This window comes from Rhinolophus ferrumequinum, chromosome 4, assembly GCF_004115265.2.
Source record: "Rhinolophus ferrumequinum isolate MPI-CBG mRhiFer1 chromosome 4, mRhiFer1_v1.p, whole genome shotgun sequence".
Taxonomy (NCBI): Eukaryota; Metazoa; Chordata; class Mammalia; order Chiroptera; family Rhinolophidae; genus Rhinolophus; species Rhinolophus ferrumequinum.
The window spans coordinates 831,919-850,001 of NC_046287.1; the positions used below are offsets into that span (position 1 = coordinate 831,919).

The 18,083-nt window shown below is 54.0% G+C and overlaps 1 protein-coding gene across 10 annotated transcripts in view; it reads left to right on the forward strand.

Moving 5' to 3' along the window:
• Window positions 1-16,627, forward strand: part of ARHGEF10 (Rho guanine nucleotide exchange factor 10) — a 118,075-nt gene extending 101,448 nt beyond the window's left edge. For all 10 annotated transcript variants that reach the window (XM_033104372.1, XM_033104370.1, XM_033104371.1 and 7 more), the window contains 3 exons: window positions 5,041-5,215; window positions 12,375-12,497; window positions 15,046-16,627. In XM_033104372.1, the coding sequence (XP_032960263.1) occupies window positions 5,041-5,215; window positions 12,375-12,497; window positions 15,046-15,530 (783 nt within the window). In that variant the 3' untranslated portion in view covers window positions 15,531-16,627. The remainder of the gene's footprint in view (window positions 1-5,040; window positions 5,216-12,374; window positions 12,498-15,045) is intronic.
• Window positions 16,628-18,083: the final 1,456 nt, after the last annotated feature.

Consider the following 18,083-nt stretch of genomic DNA (forward strand, 5'->3'; position numbering starts at 1 on the left):
AGTAACCGTCCATGCGTCAGAGTGACTGTCCCGTGATGGTTACTGGACGTGGGTGGGTGCAGTCCCAACCGAGGGAAGACCCCTGAGGGTGGCTCAGGACAGCAGGTCCTTGTACACACCGGGCACAGGTGCAACCAGAAACTGGTCCCGGAGGGACGCCAGGCTGATGCTGTTTCTGGTGGACCAAAAATAGCTTTTTAGTCTGCACTTTGTTTTTGATGTAACCTCCCCAGTATCCTGTAAGCCCTGCCTCCTAAAGCCATACACTGTCCGTCAGTGGGACACTTGGCAGGAGGAGCGGAACGCAGCTGATGGCAAGAAGAGGGCAGGACAGAAACGTTTAAAATTATGTTAGAGTAACTTTTTGTTTCTACTTCTGTCCATCTGATACTTTTTATGTCATGTGTCCTTAGAGAAAGAGACCTTCAGCCAAGTATGGGGCAATAATCAACCAAGGCCACTTTCGTAGAGGCTGTAAAAGGTGCCTGCAGTGTTCACACCCCCGCGTCATGCATCATGTTAGTTACGTTGTAAGATGCAGAGTTCAACCCCAGGGCAGCCGGCTGAGCTTGGCTGAGTGCTGAACACAGACTGAGTTACCAGGTCTCTCAGCTGGGCATAAGCCTTCTTTCTCTGGCTGTTTGTGGGTAAAAGGACATATAAAGTGCCTAGAGGAGAGCACCCCATGAGTGGTTGTTATTTATTGTTAGAAGAAATATTATTTGAATAAATATAAGCCAGAAATAACATTTTGTTTTTCTATATTTGGGTTTCTATTCACAGAGAAGGAGTAATCACAACCTTTCTTTAAAACATTTCTCCAGAAATAATGCATTAATTCTGCCATAAATTTATATCAAACAGCTGGAATGATAGTTTCTGTAGCTGCCAGGCTAATGTAACATTAAATTATGACCTTACTATAATCCAAATATTATTTCCACATGTCCCCCAAAATTTACATGCTGTAAATCTTGAACACTCAGAGAGAAGTAACGTATTTGGATCTGAATAAAAGTCCCCTTCCTGTGCTTTTTCATACGAAAATGAGTAAATGCTTTTATACGAAGCAAAACCCTGCTCTCTTCTGAAGAAAATGAAATTCATTGTGTGGTTCCTGTTGTGTATGAAATCCACGGCTGAGGGGTTGGCATAGCTTTTAAGACCGGAAATCCCGAGGAGTCTCCACCTGGTGCGTGGGGGCGGGAGGGCTGCTGGAAGGGAAGTTCCAGAATGTGCCCTGTGTCATAGGAATGGTGTGTCTTGGGGTGAGCCGGACGCCAGGTGTCAGGTTCTTTTGGAAGAAGCAGCCCAGAGGAGTGAACGTCTTACGGTGACTTCACCCCGTGAGCAGTTAGTGGGATGACAGGTGGGGACCGCGGGGTGCGGCCCCAGCTGTCTCGTCACCAGGCAGTGCTGGGCACGTCCCCTAACCGGGTGGGTTATTTGAGCCCAACGGGCAGGAGTGAAACTCCCTGCCTCCCCATGAGGTCCTCAGGAGCGGACAGAAAGCATGAAATGCTAAACCGCCACATAGTAATGAAAGCTACAGTCGCCTGGATTTGGGGATGGGGAGGAGTCTTCTTTCTTCTCTCCCAGCTATTTATGGCTTTCTACCCCGGGCTCATTTAATGCCTTTCTTTAAAATAAAACAAAAACGAGTGTTGAAACATTGATGCAGTTCTAAAAGTCAGCGGACATGTAGGAACAGGCTGATTTTTTTGGCTTTCTGGCCAGTCTTGACTTCAGTGGGCTTGATGGTAGTTTGTTTCATTACTAGCATGCTTGAAATTAAAACCTGTCGTTCCTCACTCTTGGTTTTCTGCATATGCAGTACCCCTGACTGAAGACAGACAGAAGGAAAGAAAGAAGAAAAAGATTTCTTTCCAACCCCTGACAACGAAGGGAAGATAGAAAGAAAGGATGAAGTAGATAATGTGGAAGCTGACAGAACAGCAGGGCCGATGCTCTCTTCTGATGAGAATGAAATTCTCAGTGTGTAGCCAGGAAGGCCGGGAGCGAGCCAGCACCCGACCGGGTTCTTCCCGCTCACACACCTGTCCATGCCCTGCTTTCTCCCAGAGACCGCAGGTCACACCCTGCTGCCCAAACTTCGTTTTCAAACAGAAAACCACAGCTCTGAGAAATCAGGAGACACACCCAGCATCTCAGAGTTAAATTACTATTTGTGTCATTTAGCAGAAGGGTATCGGGTGTCTTCTAAGTACGAGGCACTGGAAAAGCCAAACTAGAAAAAACTCACAGACTGGTTGGGGTGCCAGAATAGGTGGGGGTGCCGTGGAAACTTGAGGGCAGCACCATCCTGTCAGGAGTGCATCTGGGTCACCTGCAAAGCCCCTGTTCGACAGTTACTGCATCGAGATGGCAGCCCAGAGCTGCAAACCAAGTGTGCGCCCTGGGCACCCACACGTGTGGCACGCCTGTGAGGCTGCCCTGGCAGGGTGAGTAGGCTCTCCCGAGAGGGAAAGGCAGAGGACACCTCAGAGAGCAGGCTCCATAGGAACTGCAAAGGGGTCTCCTGGCTGCAAACAGAGGGCGAATCTGCGACCAAGGTAGGAAGTGAGGTGGGGCAGGTGTCAGGGAGCTTGGGGTTCATCTCAGCTCACTCAGCTTCAGATTCTGTCCTGTTAAGGATTCAGAGCGGGTCCCTCAGGGGGCCCGTGGGCAGTGGTGGAGATGTCCCATGATCACCAGACGCTGTGCCTTTGGCCCTCCTTCTTAGAGTAGATTTGTGTGTGATGTGAGCCGTGGAGGGATTTCAAGTATGGACCAGATGTTTTGAAATCTGTATTCTCAGGAGGTTATTTGGCCAGCAGTGTAAGGGGGGTGAGGTTGGAGACTGGAGGATGAACCGAGAAGGGCATTCCAGAACTCTGTGGGAAAAGGAAGCCTCCCCAAGTGGAAAACAGAGGAGTGGGAGAACTTAAGAGGCAGACTTTGCAGAACTTGAAGACTTGCAGAATAAGGCAATTCTGGAATGAAAATGAGCAGCTGTGGAATGCAGCAGACAGGTGAGCAGGTGGATAGGTGTTGTCATGACTTGGCAGCAGCACAGAGGAGGTATGTGGCAGGGGAGTTAGCAGGAACAAATAGATAAATGAACTCGCCTCACAGCAGAGAAAGGGTGGTCCGGCAGAAGCATCTCCTGGGAACATTCTAGAGGTGCCGACTTGCTGACCCCAGACTCACAGAGTTGGGAGCCAGGCTGAGGACCATCAGCGGTTTGTCCAGCGTCCTTCGGGGGCCGTTCTAGTAGTGATTGTGAAACAGTCAGGGGAGAGGACGCAGCTTCGCTCCTTTACTCTCCAGTAACAGGACTCCCCGTCATGCAGTGGCACTTTCTAACTTCTGTGGCTGTCACCTTCCTGTGCCCAAGGCACTTTTCCATGGGGTAGGGACCTCGGTGTTCTGCACTGGTGGAGGGGCCAGCTGTGCTGAAGTGTGGTACCTACACTGAGCAGCAGACAGCTTTTCCTCCTCAGAGAAAAAGTGTGGGTTTCCAGGGATCGCCGTGCAGACTGAGTGGTGGGCACTGTCCTGCTGTGGGTACCTCGGATCTGGCAATGACGAGGCACATTCTGTGGAAGCCCCTGCCCTGCCTGCAGCCCGTCTGGCAGCGGGGTTCCTCTGAGGGGAGCCCTTCTGGTTTCCAGATCCAAATGGAAGCCTCTTTCCCCCAGGAAGCCCGGCAGAAGGGTTGAGCCGTAGCTATCCCCTGAAAACAGTGGTGTGGGGCCGTGGAAGCCCCCCACAGGCCCAGGGTCTGCCCGTCCCACAGGCCCCATGCCCTGGCAGGCAGGGCTGGTGACAGCACGGCCCCTTCCCTGGGCCTGTGGCACTTCTTGGAGTCTGAGTCTCAGATCCCCAGGGAAATCCAGCGCTCCGTCACGATGTAGGAAAAGTCAGTGACGTGCATTTGTTGTTCTGGGGCACACTGTTTTGATGAGCCCCCTGAAGGTTGAGACTCAACTAAATACAGGTTTAGGCTGCAATGAAGAATGAAAGCCGGGACCCAGAGTCAGGTAAAAACTGCTCAGGAGAACAAGGAAAGGCAGGTGTCCCCAGGCACAACCTAAGAGTAATCCTCCATGCAGATGAGGATGCTGGGTGTGAATATGCAAACGAGGGGCAGGGCCTAGGAGGAGGCGGCCAAGTCCTGACATGTGTCTGTGTGTCTGTCTGCCTAGCGTGGCTGCTCCAGGCCATGATGGCTCAGCCGGGCAGGGAGCCGAGTTAGCAAGTGAAGGGCAGCCCTGGGGACCCGGCCCAGAACGGGCAGGGTCCCACCTCCCTAACAGCCGCCGACTCTGAAGTGATTCTCGTAGTGATGCTGTTTCATTTTAATTTTCCTTTTAAAACCCACTGCCCTCGTGTCATTCAGGAAGCAGAAAGCAGTGCCTCAGGGCTCAAACCTGGCATCGCTAATTCAAAAGTTTTCAAGCTTGACACCACAGTGGGGGCTTTAGCAGAGCAGGGACATGAGGAGGGAGAGTGAGTGCGACCGGGAAGCAGGGAGGGTGGGAGAGCCTGGCCCCCTCACAGTGTCGCCTACAGGCAGTGTGGGCCATCGTGTGCTCAGGCGCTGGGGGAGGGGACTGGGTCTGCCCCGGACTCCAGGGGACATTGGCTGGCCTCCGTCAGCAGTCAGGTTTTATACTCCCAGGCGCCCCCTCCACTCGCTCCCATTTCCCGTCCTGCCCATCTGCTAGGGGCCCTGCCTGCACTGGGGCCACCACCTGTCACTGCCGTTCTCCCCTGTGGTAACTGGGAAGCAACTTGAGGTTCCAGAAAGCTCTTTGACCTGCTGTGGGGGGGAACGAAACTAAGGCAAGCTGCTTGATTGCTGGTGGTTTGGGAGTGATGGTCCCTTGCTCTGCATACCTGAGTGCATGCGGAGTGACTCTGGGTCCAGCCAGACAGGTCCTGGCAGGACGGTGGAACAACCCCAAGCATGGTGTGGGCTGCAGGGGCTCCCTGTGCCAAGCGATGCCCACTCCTCACCTTCTCCTTGACCCCCAGAACCAGCTGGAGGCCCACCAGGACGAGGGCATGGTGGTGTCACACATGGCCGTGGCCGGCGTGGGGATTTGGGTCGCCTTCACATCCGGGTCCATGCTTCGCCTCTTTCACACCGAAACTCTCCAGCACCTGCAGGACATCAACATAGCCACCCCTGTGCACCACCTGCTACCAGGTAGGGTCTGGTGGGGAGGGCCTGAGGGCGATAGGGGCTGGGGGTGGGGGCGCTGCTGGGTGACCTCAGGGCAAAGACACAGTTTGGTCAGGGGACCGAATTAAAGCCGCACCTCACAGACGCTTTCGCAGCCTTAACGCTACTGGGGCTCGGTGCTGGGGCGGGGCCCTACAGGTGCCCCAGCAAAGGAGACTCACATGGCTGGGGAGGCGGGGGCATTGGGGGAGCCACACAAGCGGCATCTCGGGGGACCTTTCTTGGGTTTGCTCCGGTCAGCGCTGCTGGCCTTCACCTCCACACTACTTTTAAAAGCCAGGCTTGGGTGGCAGCTTTCACTTTCACGTTTCCCGAGGACAAACGAGCAGATTGTCAGAATGTCCCTGAATGTAAAGCTCATGGACACACGTGGGTGCCCAGGGGCTCCACACGGCGGGTGCGTGAACAACACACGGGAGCCTCCCTCCCAGGTGCTGGTCCCCAGTTCTGGTTACAGCAGAACTCAGCGTTCATGTGTCTTTGTTACATCATTCCCACTGCCGACGGAGCCACAGAGTGTAACACGATCACACGCCTCTCTCGTTGACCATGTTTTCATCCCCAGGTGGTGCCCCCTGCTGTTCTCCATCTATGTCGCTCTCCTGCAGCCCGGGCACGGTGCAGTCAGGTGTGCGTGCACCTAGCACCCATTTCTCTGGCGCGCCCCCCATGGGCCTGACGTCAGTGTCATCCCAGGCTCCCTCTGCCTCCTTCTGGATCCCCTCTGTCCTGGGTCTCTACTCCTGTGCAGATAAAATTCCAGGCTCCTCTTGGGAGGCCCGTGGAGGCACAGACCTGTGCCCGGCTGCCCAGCGCAAAAACCCCTGGCTGGCACCCCATAGAAGAAGTGCCTCTAAGCTCAGACCCCTGGGGCCACGCCGTGCTCCGTCTGCGTCTCGCGTCCTCCTCCCAGGGCTTGTGGCCTTGTGGCCCAGGAGGAAGGTGGGTGACCCAGGAATTCAGGGGCCTCTGATGGGATTCCGTTTGCCACACCACCGACAGTGGCTCAAGAGTAGGTTCCCCAGGAGGTTGTCACCCGAAATCAGCTCTCATCGCAGTGTGACTTAGGGAACAAGCGGCCAGAGTCACTTCTTCCCTGTCCTTTTCCAACCATCTTTCTTGTAGACCAGCGTCTCATGGTGATCAACACCAGTATTTTACTGTTTGGCCGGTCAGTGTTTCATGTGTGAGCACACTGCCCGAGGGCGTTGGGCTCTGTCTGGTCATTGTCTGGACGCTTGCGGTCCCGACCCGCGCGTGTCCTGTGTCACATGCGTGCGGAACCTCCGTCCTGGAATTGCGTTCATGAGGTCGCCTAGAGGGATTTTGTTCCACGTGTGGCAACAGCACATCACGTTTTCCTCCTGCAGTCGCGCTGGAACATAAAATTCCAGGAGGTTCTAGAGATGATGCCTTCCCAGGCCAGAAAACAGAGTTTGAAAATACAAAGGTATTGTGCTGTGTGACTCGCGTCTTTTTGGTAAAACTCAGTGTCACCCGTGTGCTTCCGGACCGGACTCAGCGGGCTCCCAGCTGCGGAGTGTGCGGGACTCAGTTCTCCCATGGCCACGCGCGAGCTCTCTGCCTTAACGCCCATCAGAGCACATGGTGTCACGGCTCCCGAGACACCTCTGCCACCAGCACACAGTTCTCAGGGCGCAGTCGAGGAGCTTTACGTAGCGTAGGCCGCGAGCAGCCCCCGGAAATGACGTCAAGGCGCAGCCGCCTCCGCTCGGGCGGGGTGTTCACACCGAGCGCTGTTACCCGGAAGCCCGGGGCTGCGCGCGAGGCTTGCCTCTCGGCGTCTGGCTGAGCGAATGCCTCATCCTCCAGGGGGATGCGAACAAACAGAACGGCCAAAATCTGTTGTTAGAAAACCTGTGACCTTTCTAAATACCACCGATGACATCATAGGGGAATTCAGCAAATTGAACCAGACTCAAGATTGTTTATGACTCAGGGAACAAAACCGAGCGATGGGCTCGTGTCCCTGCGCTCCCGGGACATCCTGGATTAACCAGCAGCTAGTTAAGCGGTGGTGAATCCCACGCTAACCAGCAGCCTGGCCCCGCCGCTGCCTTTGCTGTGTGTGCTGGGGGCGAGAAGAGCGGGGAGTGAGTTGCAGGTGCTGCGCTTGGGCTGCACTGGGCAGGCCTGTGGCTTCTCCCCGTGACAGGGTGTGAGTGTGTGTGTGTGTGTGTGAGTGTGTGTGGCCTGTGGCTTCTCCCAGTGACGGTGTGTGTGAGTGTGTGTGTGTGTGTGTGTGGCCTGTGGCTTCTCCCAGTGACGGGGTGTGAGTGTGTGTGGCCTGGGGCTTCTCCCGGTGACGGTGTGTGTGTGTGTGTGTGTGTGTGTGTGTGAGTGGCCTGGGGCTTCTCCCGGTGACGGGGTGTGAGTGTGTGTGTGTGTGTGTATGAGTGTGTGTAGCCTGGGGCTTCTCCCAGTGACGGTGTGTGAGTGTGTGTGGCCTGGGGCTTCTCCCAGTGATGTGTGTGTGTGTGTGTGTGTGTGTGTATAAGTGTGGCCTGTGGCTTCTCCCAGTGACGGGGTGTGTGTGTGTGTGTGTGTGTGTATGTGAGTGTGTGTGGCCTGTGGCTTCTCCCAGTGACGGTGTATGTGTGAGTGTGTGTGAGTGTGTGTGAGTGTTTGTGGCCTGTGGCTTCTCCCAGTGATGGGGTGTGAGTGTGTGTGGCCTGTGGCTTCTCCCAGTGATGGGGTGTGAGTGTGTGTGTGTGAGTGTGAGTGTGTATGTGTGGCCTGTGGCTTCTCCCAGTGACGGGGTGTGTGTGTGAGTGTGTGTGAGTGTGAGTGGCCTGTGGCTTCTCCCAGTCACGGGGTGTGTGTGTGTGTGAGTGTGTATGAGTGTGTGTGGCCTGTGGCTTCTCCCAGTCACGGGGTGTGTGTGTGAGTGTGTATGAGTGTGTGTGGCCTGTGGCTACTCCCAGTCATGGGGTGTGTGTGTGTGTGGCCTGTGGCTTCTCCCAGTCATGGTGTGTGTGTGTGTGTGTGTGTGTGTGTGTGGCCTGTGGTTTCTCCCAGTCATGGTGTGTGTGTGTATGAGTGTGTGTGGCCTGTGGCTTCTCCCAGTCACGGGGTGTGTGTGGCCTGTGGCTTCTCCCAGTCACGGGGTGTGTGTGTGAGTGTGTATGAGTGTGTGTGGCCTGTGGCTACTCCCAGTCATGGGGTGTGTGTGTGTGTGGCCTGTGGCTTCTCCCAGTCATGGGGTGTGTGTGTGTGTGTGTGTGTGTGTGTGGCCTGTGGCTTCTCCCAGTCATGGTGTGTGTGTGTGTGTGTGTGTGTGTGGCCTGTGGTTTCTCCCAGTCATGGTGTGTGTGTGTATGAGTGTGTGTGGCCTGTGGCTTCTCCCAGTCACCCCATCCTTGTGTGTTGTAGGCGTGTGGATAAGCCTGGGTGCCATTGTTTATGCCCCCTCCCTCCCTGCCCTCGGGGCCGCGCTCCTGGACCAGAGCTGGCCCAGGGGAGAGGGCTGCTAGGTTCCCAGAAGAGTATGTGGTCAGTCCCTTCTTCACGTTTAAAACTCATTTTAAGCGCTCTGCGCAGCCTGGTCGCCTGTCAGAATGTCAGCATCTCTACGTCCACCTTAAGCCCCTGGGCTTGACTAGGTGGCCCCCCAGCCACAGCCCGGCCAACTCAGAGCCGGTCCTGGGGACCCTGCGTCCTGCCTGGGAGAGCACGGGGTGCTTCTGATGGGCCGTCCCTGGACACCTGACAGCCGCACTCCAGCTGGACCTCCTGAGCTGGAAAACTACCAGTTTCCCTAATTATTATTTCAGGGAGGTTCTCACATGAAACAAAAGCTGACGAATCACATGTAGACTGCTTAAAAAACGGAACACGCCATCACTCACTGGAACTTACCATCAGTCTGAACTTACTTTCAGACCAGTAATTAAAAACAAGGAATTTCTGGGTTTTCCCCGCTTCCACCTTCTTTAATGATTAAATAAAAGCTGCGGCTGGTACTTAGGGGAAGCCCCGTGGTGGTTTCAGTTTGTCCTACCAGTGACCAGGGGGTTTTTCCCTCCCCTACTCCATAGCTCTCCCCATCCTGGCCCCCAGCTCCTTCTGGGCCTTTGAATGGTTTGTTTTGTGTTTTCTCTTTAGAAAGACCCACCTCTGAAAGAAGAAGTTACTTTACAAAGACATAGAAAGTCTCCCAGGTTTTTACGACATAACACATGTAAAAGCTGGGGACGATGAATCTTCAAATCCTGTTTACACATAGAGAGGTGGGGAAATTCATGAGTAAAAGATCACTTCCAAATTGTATTTCTTAACGCAAAAGTAGTTTTATCCTTTGTAACTTGAAGGTGAATTCCTCATTTTGTTTCACAAGCAATTGCGAATGTTTAATACCTCATATTTTAGGAGGTATATGGGCTTTTTATGAAATTCCCACTTTCCTCCTTAATTGTCTTTGAAGCCACGTGCTTTGTAGATTAAAAGTATTTCAAATGTTTCTTTAATGGCCCCAAACCAATTGTGAACCAAAAAAGGGGGTTCTAAGGAAAGTCACGTCACAGGGCGATCTGACCGCAAACCCTCCGTGGGCAGGTGGGTGGGCAGCCCTGCCCCAGGCCTGTAACGTCTGAGTGACAGCCTTGTCTTCACCTTCACCTTCTATCCTCGTGCCTGTGCCTGTTGTTACCACACCTGGAAGTAACTGGAAGTAAGGGTGACCTCCCCTAGAGCAGCAATGGCCTTGACCGCCCTGTGACCCACCTGCCGGGCTCCCCCCTCCCCCCTTTTCATCTTGCTCACGTCCCTCCTTAACCTCAGATGCTACAGAAGCTGCAAGGCTGTCACTCTCCGCAGACTCTGAGATCCTGTTCCTGGCACATGTCGTCAGTTAGGCTCAAGTAAACTCATAAAAAGCCTCTACTAGTTTGGACGTTCTTATGTCAGCACAATATTTTAAGAATTACAAATTCTTTGTGAAAGAAAATGTAACTCAGAGATTCATTTTTCTCCAAAAAATGAACTCCATTGCCCAAACCACGATGCTTCAGGATGTTCAAATTGTAGAAACACTTATTTTTGCGAATTGTTTTCATTTGTGTGCAGGACTTGCCTACCCGAGTGGGGGTGTGTGTGGGACGACGCCATGTGACAGGCCCACAGCCCCCGAGGCCAGGGTCACGGTCAGTGGTGAGAGGTCACCAGTCCACTCACTTTTGCTGTTTCCAACACTTTTGTATTTTAAGAAAGGAAGTTTTTAAAATTTAGGACAAGGGGACACAGCGTCGCTTGATTTTCATTTCCCTTCCACACCAGTGGCTTAGGAAAACGCTTCTCTCACCTTAGGGAAGGTGAGCTGTCCTCGGGCTGCCGTCAGTTGTCAACATTCCCTGCTGCTCCCCGTTCTTCTCAATGTCGTAAGATAAATTACCCATGTGAAAGCTGTGAGTGGGAGATGCCACCTCACCAGTGCAGCAGGCGTGCTGAGGGGACCGTCAGCTTCCATCAGCTGCCCCGCCGGCTTCCTGCCCGGAAGTCCCCCGGAGGGTGGGAGAGGATGCTGTCGCGGCTTATCCTGACCTCGAATGGAGGTTTGTTTGTCTCACAGATGGCCAGAGTACGGAGCGCTGGTGAGACTGCTGCTCCCGGAAGACGTGCCTGCAGTTCCTCGGGCTTGCGGGCACCCTGGGGCCCCCCGAGGTGCTGCCCGAGGCCCAGCAGGCGTGGCTGTGACTGTCCAGCATCAGTCAGACTGCTGCGGCGTTTCCCCTTAGCTGTGAAAGTGACAGTCCCCCGCCACGCGTGGGACTGTGTTGTGGATTAGCAGAGTTAGGAGGGTTTCTAAAACCCAAGTCACTCAAACACAGGCAAGCGCTCAGAATTCCTGGGAACATAAGTAATAGTGCCTTTTTCAGAATAATACAAATCTCTTTAGAAACAAAAACTAATTTTTGGTGTTTGTTTCTGCTTTAGTTCCTTCATGGTTTGTTTTTTTTTGTTTTTTTTTTTTGGTGACAACGACTTCTGTAAACATGCTGACCCGTCTCTGGCTCACGGTCATTGCTTTCCATGCTCTTTGTCTAAGATGAACTCAGGTCAAGTGCAAAAACGTTGGAAATATTTCTCCACAAAAGGAGAAGCAGACTGCTTGTTAGGGATCCCATTTCTTCTCACTAAATCGTTCTCCGCTCAGCAGCTGTAGGGCTGAACAGAGCAACTCCAGGAGTTACCGTACGTCCTCTGAAGGCCGCGATGCTGACCCGTGTGTCAGAGCAGCGGCAGCTTCCGTGCACGTCCGGAGTCACTCTTTAAAGTCACAGTCGTGTGGGGTGTTTGTCACCAGGGCAGTGGTTCGGGCCGGGCACCACCCAGAGCAAGTTGTTTCATTTCTCTGGGCCTCGGAGCCTTGGCTGTAAAACAAAACAAAATAAAACAAACAATGGAAAGCTGTAAAGGCCCTTCTGACTCTGGTATTTTAGTATCAACATTTTCCAATGTTGACCTGAATGTTTAGAAAGTCTCACAGGACTCTGGGAGGCTGTCCTGCTGGGTTTGCTCTCATCTCAAAGCCGTCTCCTGCTGGTACACAAGCAGCCTGCGGTACGTGTGGGCGCGTGTGCGTGCCTGCGTGCGTGTGCGTGCCCGCGTGCGTGTGCGTGCCCGCGTGCGTGTGCGAGCCCGCGTGCGTGTGCGTGCCGGCGTGCGTGTGCGTGCCGGCGTGCGTGTGCGAGCCCGCGTGCGTGTGCGAGCCCGCGTGCGTGCCTGCGTCCGTGTGCGTGCCCGCGTGCGTGCCTGCGTGCGTGTGCGTGCCTGCGTGCTGCACCGACCAGAAGAAAACGGTTACAGAGACAGACGGTCCAGGGCCTGGGATTCGCCTCTGGAGGTGCCCTGTGAGTGGCAGAGCAGACGGGGCCCCAGGGGCGTGTGCTGAGGGGCCGTCCCAGCATGCATTTGTCATCCCGTTGACGGCCGCACAGGACGTGGGTACAGCGCCAGTGGCCCTGCGTCCTGGGAGTGACCGTGCGCCTTGCTCTGGGCCCGAGCACGCTGGGGCCAGGTCCGTGGTGTTTGCAGGCGGGACGCGGGCACCCGGGCCCTGCGTGGCTCGCGGCAGGGCCCAGACACGCTGTGTCTGTCCCTGCAGGGCACCAGCGGCTGTCGGTGACCAGCCTGCTCGTCTGCTACGGCTTGCTGATGGTGGGCACCAGCCTGGGCGTCGTGGTGGCCCTGCCCGTGCCTCGTCTGCAGGGCATCCCCAAAGTGACCGGTGAGTAGACACCTGTGGCCCCGCGCCTCCGGGCCTTGGCCAGCCCCTCTGCCCCCGTCGCGTAAGCGCCTCGGCCTGTGTGTGTCCTGCTTCTTCATGGGGGCGATAGCTTAAGCAATTTAGATAACTTGGGTTTTGTTAAGTATTCTCTGAAGACTTTGTCTACTACTTTGAGTCACCTTTTGTTTTTCTGTTCTACGGTATGGCAGGATTATTATATATCGTACGTAATAGTTGTATTATAGCGTGTGTTATATAATATTTTTTGTTCTGAAGTATTTCTCTACGCCCGTGTTTCCATTTCTTGGTAGTGGTCCAGGGAGAATCTTATCCCGAAACATATTTTCATGTCACTTTTATTGCCACTTGTTAGTTTCTATGGTTAGATACAGTTTTCCTCACTGAAAACAAATGCCTTTTATATTTTGTTTTGCAAAGAAGGAAGCCCAGCTCCCCTGGGCTTTTCTGCGGTGTTGCTGGGTCTTCAAATGGGTGCAGCCTTTTCGGAAAGGGATTTGGCCTGTGGACCCCGAGCCTGAAGATGCTCGTGTGTCTGGGTTTGGGCTTTCCAATTCGGGGTCCGTGGGGGGAGCAGCCTCCTCTGTGCACAGAGCGAGGTGCAGAAAGACGTTTGCCTCAGCGTTTAATTTCAACAGCACAAAGAGGAAGCAGCCTAAATGTTCCCAGAGAAGAAGGGGCTGGGAGATGTTCAAGGAAATGCTCGTCTTTCTTTTTTAAATACAGTGATGTGTGTGGACAGCGTCAAGTGACAGAAAAATGTGAATTCTTTAAGTAAAACCAAGAACTTAAATTTTATGTTGATTCTATCATATCGGCCATTTGAAAAAAAACTCAGAGAAAAAGATTTGTAGAAAGCTCACCAAAATGTTAATAAAGATGCTATTTCTGTAGTTTCTTGCTAATGTCAACAGGAGACTATTTCCCTCTAACTCACTCGCCCCTGCTTTTCCTCAACCATCTTTCACGAGTCCCCTGTGAATGGCCCGTGGTGCCGATAAATCCACGCCTTGGCGTGACCCTCCTGTTAGGACTAAGGACTACCAGTTTTGTGCATTCGTTTCTCAGTTGGTTTTGATTCTGGTGTGTGTTGTACACACACAGTGACAGTCTGCACAGTCACGTGGTGCGCCGGACAGGTCACCACCACCTCCCATTGGTTGCCTCCGTAATTTTGCCCGTTTCTGCACTTTCTGTAGCTGTCTTGCATCCCTGGCATTCCTCTGTGTCTTCTGTCAGCCTTGTTTCTGAGACGCACCCTTGTTGGCACGTGTGCTGAGGTCGTGCGTGGTCCCTGCTGTGCCGTGTGCCTCTGACACATGTGTGTGTCTCCTGGTGTGTGTCGAGTCGTTCTCAGCATTCGTGTTCTGTGCTCTGGCTCTGAACATGCATGGCTGCCTCTGCTTACTAACATGGGCCCTCTTCCTCTGGGGTGTGTGTTGCTGGCCGTCTCAGGGTCCCAGGTGATGCGATGATGTCTTCCCAGTTGTCATGTCACAGTATACCACGGCAGGTGTGTCCTCATCCCTCCGTATTCCCACCAGGACCACCTTCATTGGCCCATCTGGTCACTGAGAAATGGCATCTCACCGTGGCCAAGGTATCCTATAATGTAATCTGCTTTGGCCAAAGAGGGATGCAGGTGAGGGCTGTGGCCTCGTCTCACCCTAAGGGCACATGTTTCCTACATCCATGTCCCGTCCCCCGGGAAGCGCTGAAGTCTGGAGACCCTGTCCCCACCCGGCACTCAGGAAGTCGGTGCCAGGGCTCCATGCGTCACCGGACACTGAGGCAGTTTCTGCCGAGTGCTGTTGGGTTGATGATGATTTGAAAATTTGAATCACGTCAATTTTAAACCAAAAAGTCCCCCTTTTAAAAAAAAAAAATCATCCTTTTTTTAAAAATTTTTATTTATTTTAAGTGTGTCTTTCCAGGACCCATCAGCTCCAAGTCAAGTAGTTGTTTCAATCTAGTTGTGGAGGGCACAGCTCACTGGCCCATGTGGGGATCGAACCGGCAACCCTGTTGTTCAGAGTTCACGCTCTAACCAACTGAGCTGCCCTGAAAAGTCCCCATTTTAATTAAAACCATAGAATTAACTTGTTCTCACCTGTAGAACCTTTTTGTTATGAAAAATGGCAGGCAGTTTAGGCACCTTGTTCCTAAAACGGGCACATTTCAGGTGTTTAATTTTTTAAATCAAGACTTAGGGAAAGTAGTTATATTTCCTTAGAGCAAGTGAGAAGGCTCTGTTCACACAGACAGCAGGAAATAACTCTTACTCTAAAAGTACGACGTGACTGACATTAGAACTGAGGTACTGTTGATGAAAGCCCAGTGTACTTTAGACCGTTATTTTGAAAGCTTTCTTAGAATTAACTAAACAGCCAGGAGAATGTAATCCAGAAGCTATTTTCATTCTTACCTGTCATTCAGTAGGAGGGTTGTTTACAGGGTTTGTCACTGGGCCCCGCGCTGCTCGTGTGTCACTGTCCTGTGTACAAATGATGCCGACACTCTCCCCTTCCAGGGAGAGGCATGGTCTCCTACCACGCGCACAATGGGCCTGTCAAGTTCCTGGTCGTGGCCACCACCGTCCCCAAGACAGACAGGGACAAGCCCAGGGACAGCCCGCCCCCCGGCATGGAGCCCCCGGATGGAGAGCAGAAGGACGAGGTCCCCAGCGACGGGGCCAGGCCCTGCTTGGGTCAGCGCAGCCCCGATTCCCTGTGGCTGGGGGGTTCGCTGGGTTCTGTGACACACGGAAGTGAGCTCTCATCGTCCACCGCGTCCCTGGGGCCCAGGTCCGAGGACGGCACCATGTACGACCTGCTGCGGCACCCCGGCATGGCACCTGGGGGAGGGCGGCGAGCCAGGAGGGCGAGGGTCAGCTCGGTGCTGGTGGCGACGGGCGGCCAGGGCCACCGGCGCCTGGGCAGGAAGGCCAGGCCGCAGCGGCCCGAGGAGCTGGCCTCCTCCATCATGGTCTGGCAGATCCCCCTGCTCAGCGTGTGATGCTGCGGCCGCCCTGGTCAAGTCAGTGAGGACCAGTCTTCGGGGAAGAAATGTGCAATAGCACGTGGGTGGCGTTTCCTGCCTGGTTCCTTCTCTTGCTCGCAGCACAGCGGGACACAAACGTTTCTTGCGAAGGCGGCAGGCGGAGGCGAAGCATGAGTGAGGGGACTGTCCCCGCCTGGCCCTGTCCTTCTACATGGGGCGTGTGCCGACCAGGGAACGTGCAGCGTGTTTAGCAGCGTGGGAGTGCACTGACCGTTGTGGACGTCGTCTCGCTCGGTTCAGAGCTGCACGTCCTCGAACCCAGGAACAGCAAGCAGCGTTGGTAACGACGAGGACAGACAGGTAACACGGCCCGGCCCCAGAGTATTGGCTTTCTGAACAAGCCGCATTCCCCAAAGTGGTATCATGTGCGTACTGTATAGCTTAACAAAGTAGTATTTTTGTATTGCATTTTGTCTGTTAAAAATTAACAATTAATGTTTCAGTCAATATATTATATGTAACATTTCACAGGTAATGTTTGCTTTGAACCAAATGCTCAGTACCTGTCAACACTGAGGCTCCACATCGATGCTAAAACGTTCTCTCTGTCGCCTGTGAAATGGCATTAATATCCATGGTAGAGGCACAGATGTCTTAGTCCCCAGGGAGAGCGTGGGAAGTGTCTTGTCCCTTCTTGCAGGCTGTTCCTCGCACCTGTGACCTGAAATGCTGTTTGTGTTTAAGTTCATGGTGCTGGTGGGTGCGGCTGTGCCTTTGCTGGCAGAGGGACACAGCCCAAGATAGGTGACACTCCGATCGCAGGACCAGCTGTGGTGTCAGGCTGCGGGAGGGATCAGTTAGGCTCGTATGCTTGCTGTGCACTTACGTATCCATCTTCCACTTACTGGGTGATTAAAACAACTAATGCAGGCATCACCAGAAGTAAATTTCTTAGCACTTTACAGATGACTAAAAAATTGCTAATTTTATGACTTAGCCAAATATCTTCCAAGATGCATACATAGCCCCATGTGGAAGTAATTCTCCCCCACCTTTCTTAAACTGTTAGCTGCTATCTTATTTCATAAATAAAGTCTTTTTATTTAAAAATACAATATTACGAGTGCCTTTTTCCCCCATAAAACAGAAAGGGGCAGTTTGTTCTGAGGGTCCTTTCAAACTCGCATGAGAACTCCCAGAGACAGTCGCCGTGTGGGTGGGAACATGCGTGCTAAGAAGCTGTCATGAGACTCATGTCCTTCTGGTGACATCCCGAGTTGATTGAATGTGAAACGTGAAGAGGTCGTGACGGTGGACCGAGCCCGTCACGTTTGCACTGATGACACATTTAGGCTTTCAGTGTCTCCATTGGCTGACAAGACCACAGCACTTGCCTATGCCTTTCGTTTCATCCACGGTACTCGAATGGTTCCGATCTTCAGTGGTATCTCAAAGAACTCTCTTACAAGTCCCACGTTTTCTTACGGCACAAGTAAGAAACCGTCCCAGCTGAGGAGGACAGTGAGCGTGTCCACCCACTGGAGGAAGCAGTGCACTTAACGAGCTGCGGACACTCCCTGCACACGCGTGTGCCAGAAGTCACGCTGAGCCCTGTGGCACCAGGAGTGTCCCTTGGGTTGCACTGTCCCGTCTTTCACCGCGTCCTTGCAGAGCCTGGGTTCTTCCTGGACAGCCGTGTACGTGGCCACTTACGCATCTGCCCAGGTTCCTTGCTGCTGTCTGCCCGGCGGCCCAGAGACTCGATCGTCCAGGAGTCACGTGTCACTGTCGCCTACCTGGGCTCCCGTCTGGGCATCAAGACCACAGGTGTGGGTGAGTTTGGGCCAATGCTGTGCACTGTGTCCCCAAATCCATGTGTTGGAACCCTGAGCTCCAAGGTGGTGGTGTCAGGAGGCGGGCCTGGGGTCACAAGTGGGGCCCCAGGATGGGACCAGTGCCCTTGTAAAGGACTCTGCAGACCTCCCTCCACGCCTCCGTGTGAGGCACAGGGGGAGATGGCGTCCGTGAACCAGGAAGCAGATCTGCCGGGCCTTGGTCTTAGACATCCAGCCTCCAAGGGCTGAGGGAGGAGGCCCCTGCCCTCATCTCTCCTGGTTTCCCACTGGGGACTGTGCACGCGTAAGCGCTGCCGGGGTACAGCTCCTGTGTCCAAAGGGGGAGGCTCCTACCGGGGACAGAGTGGCACGAAGCTGGAAGATGGGACCCATGTCTGGCCCCTGGGCTCTGCTCCCTGCACAGCGGGGCCAAGGACCAGGGCAGGGGCTCTCCTGTGCATGGCCAGTGGGTGGTGTCAGCTCTCTCCACACATCCAGCCAGAGCAGCTGAGGGAACTGGTGGTGGGGACAGAGCTGAAGGCCCGTTAAGGGTGGGTGCTGTCGCTGTCCCGGGGGCAGGGGGCTGAGGGCCAACCCTGAGATGGGAGACTTGTCATCGGAGGGGGTGACCTTTAACCAGGGAGAGGCAAGAGGTGGGGCCTGCCGGGTGGGTCTTACGTCCCCTTTCAGAGAACCGAGGGCTTGGGTGGCGGGTGAGGGCAGGACTCATCCC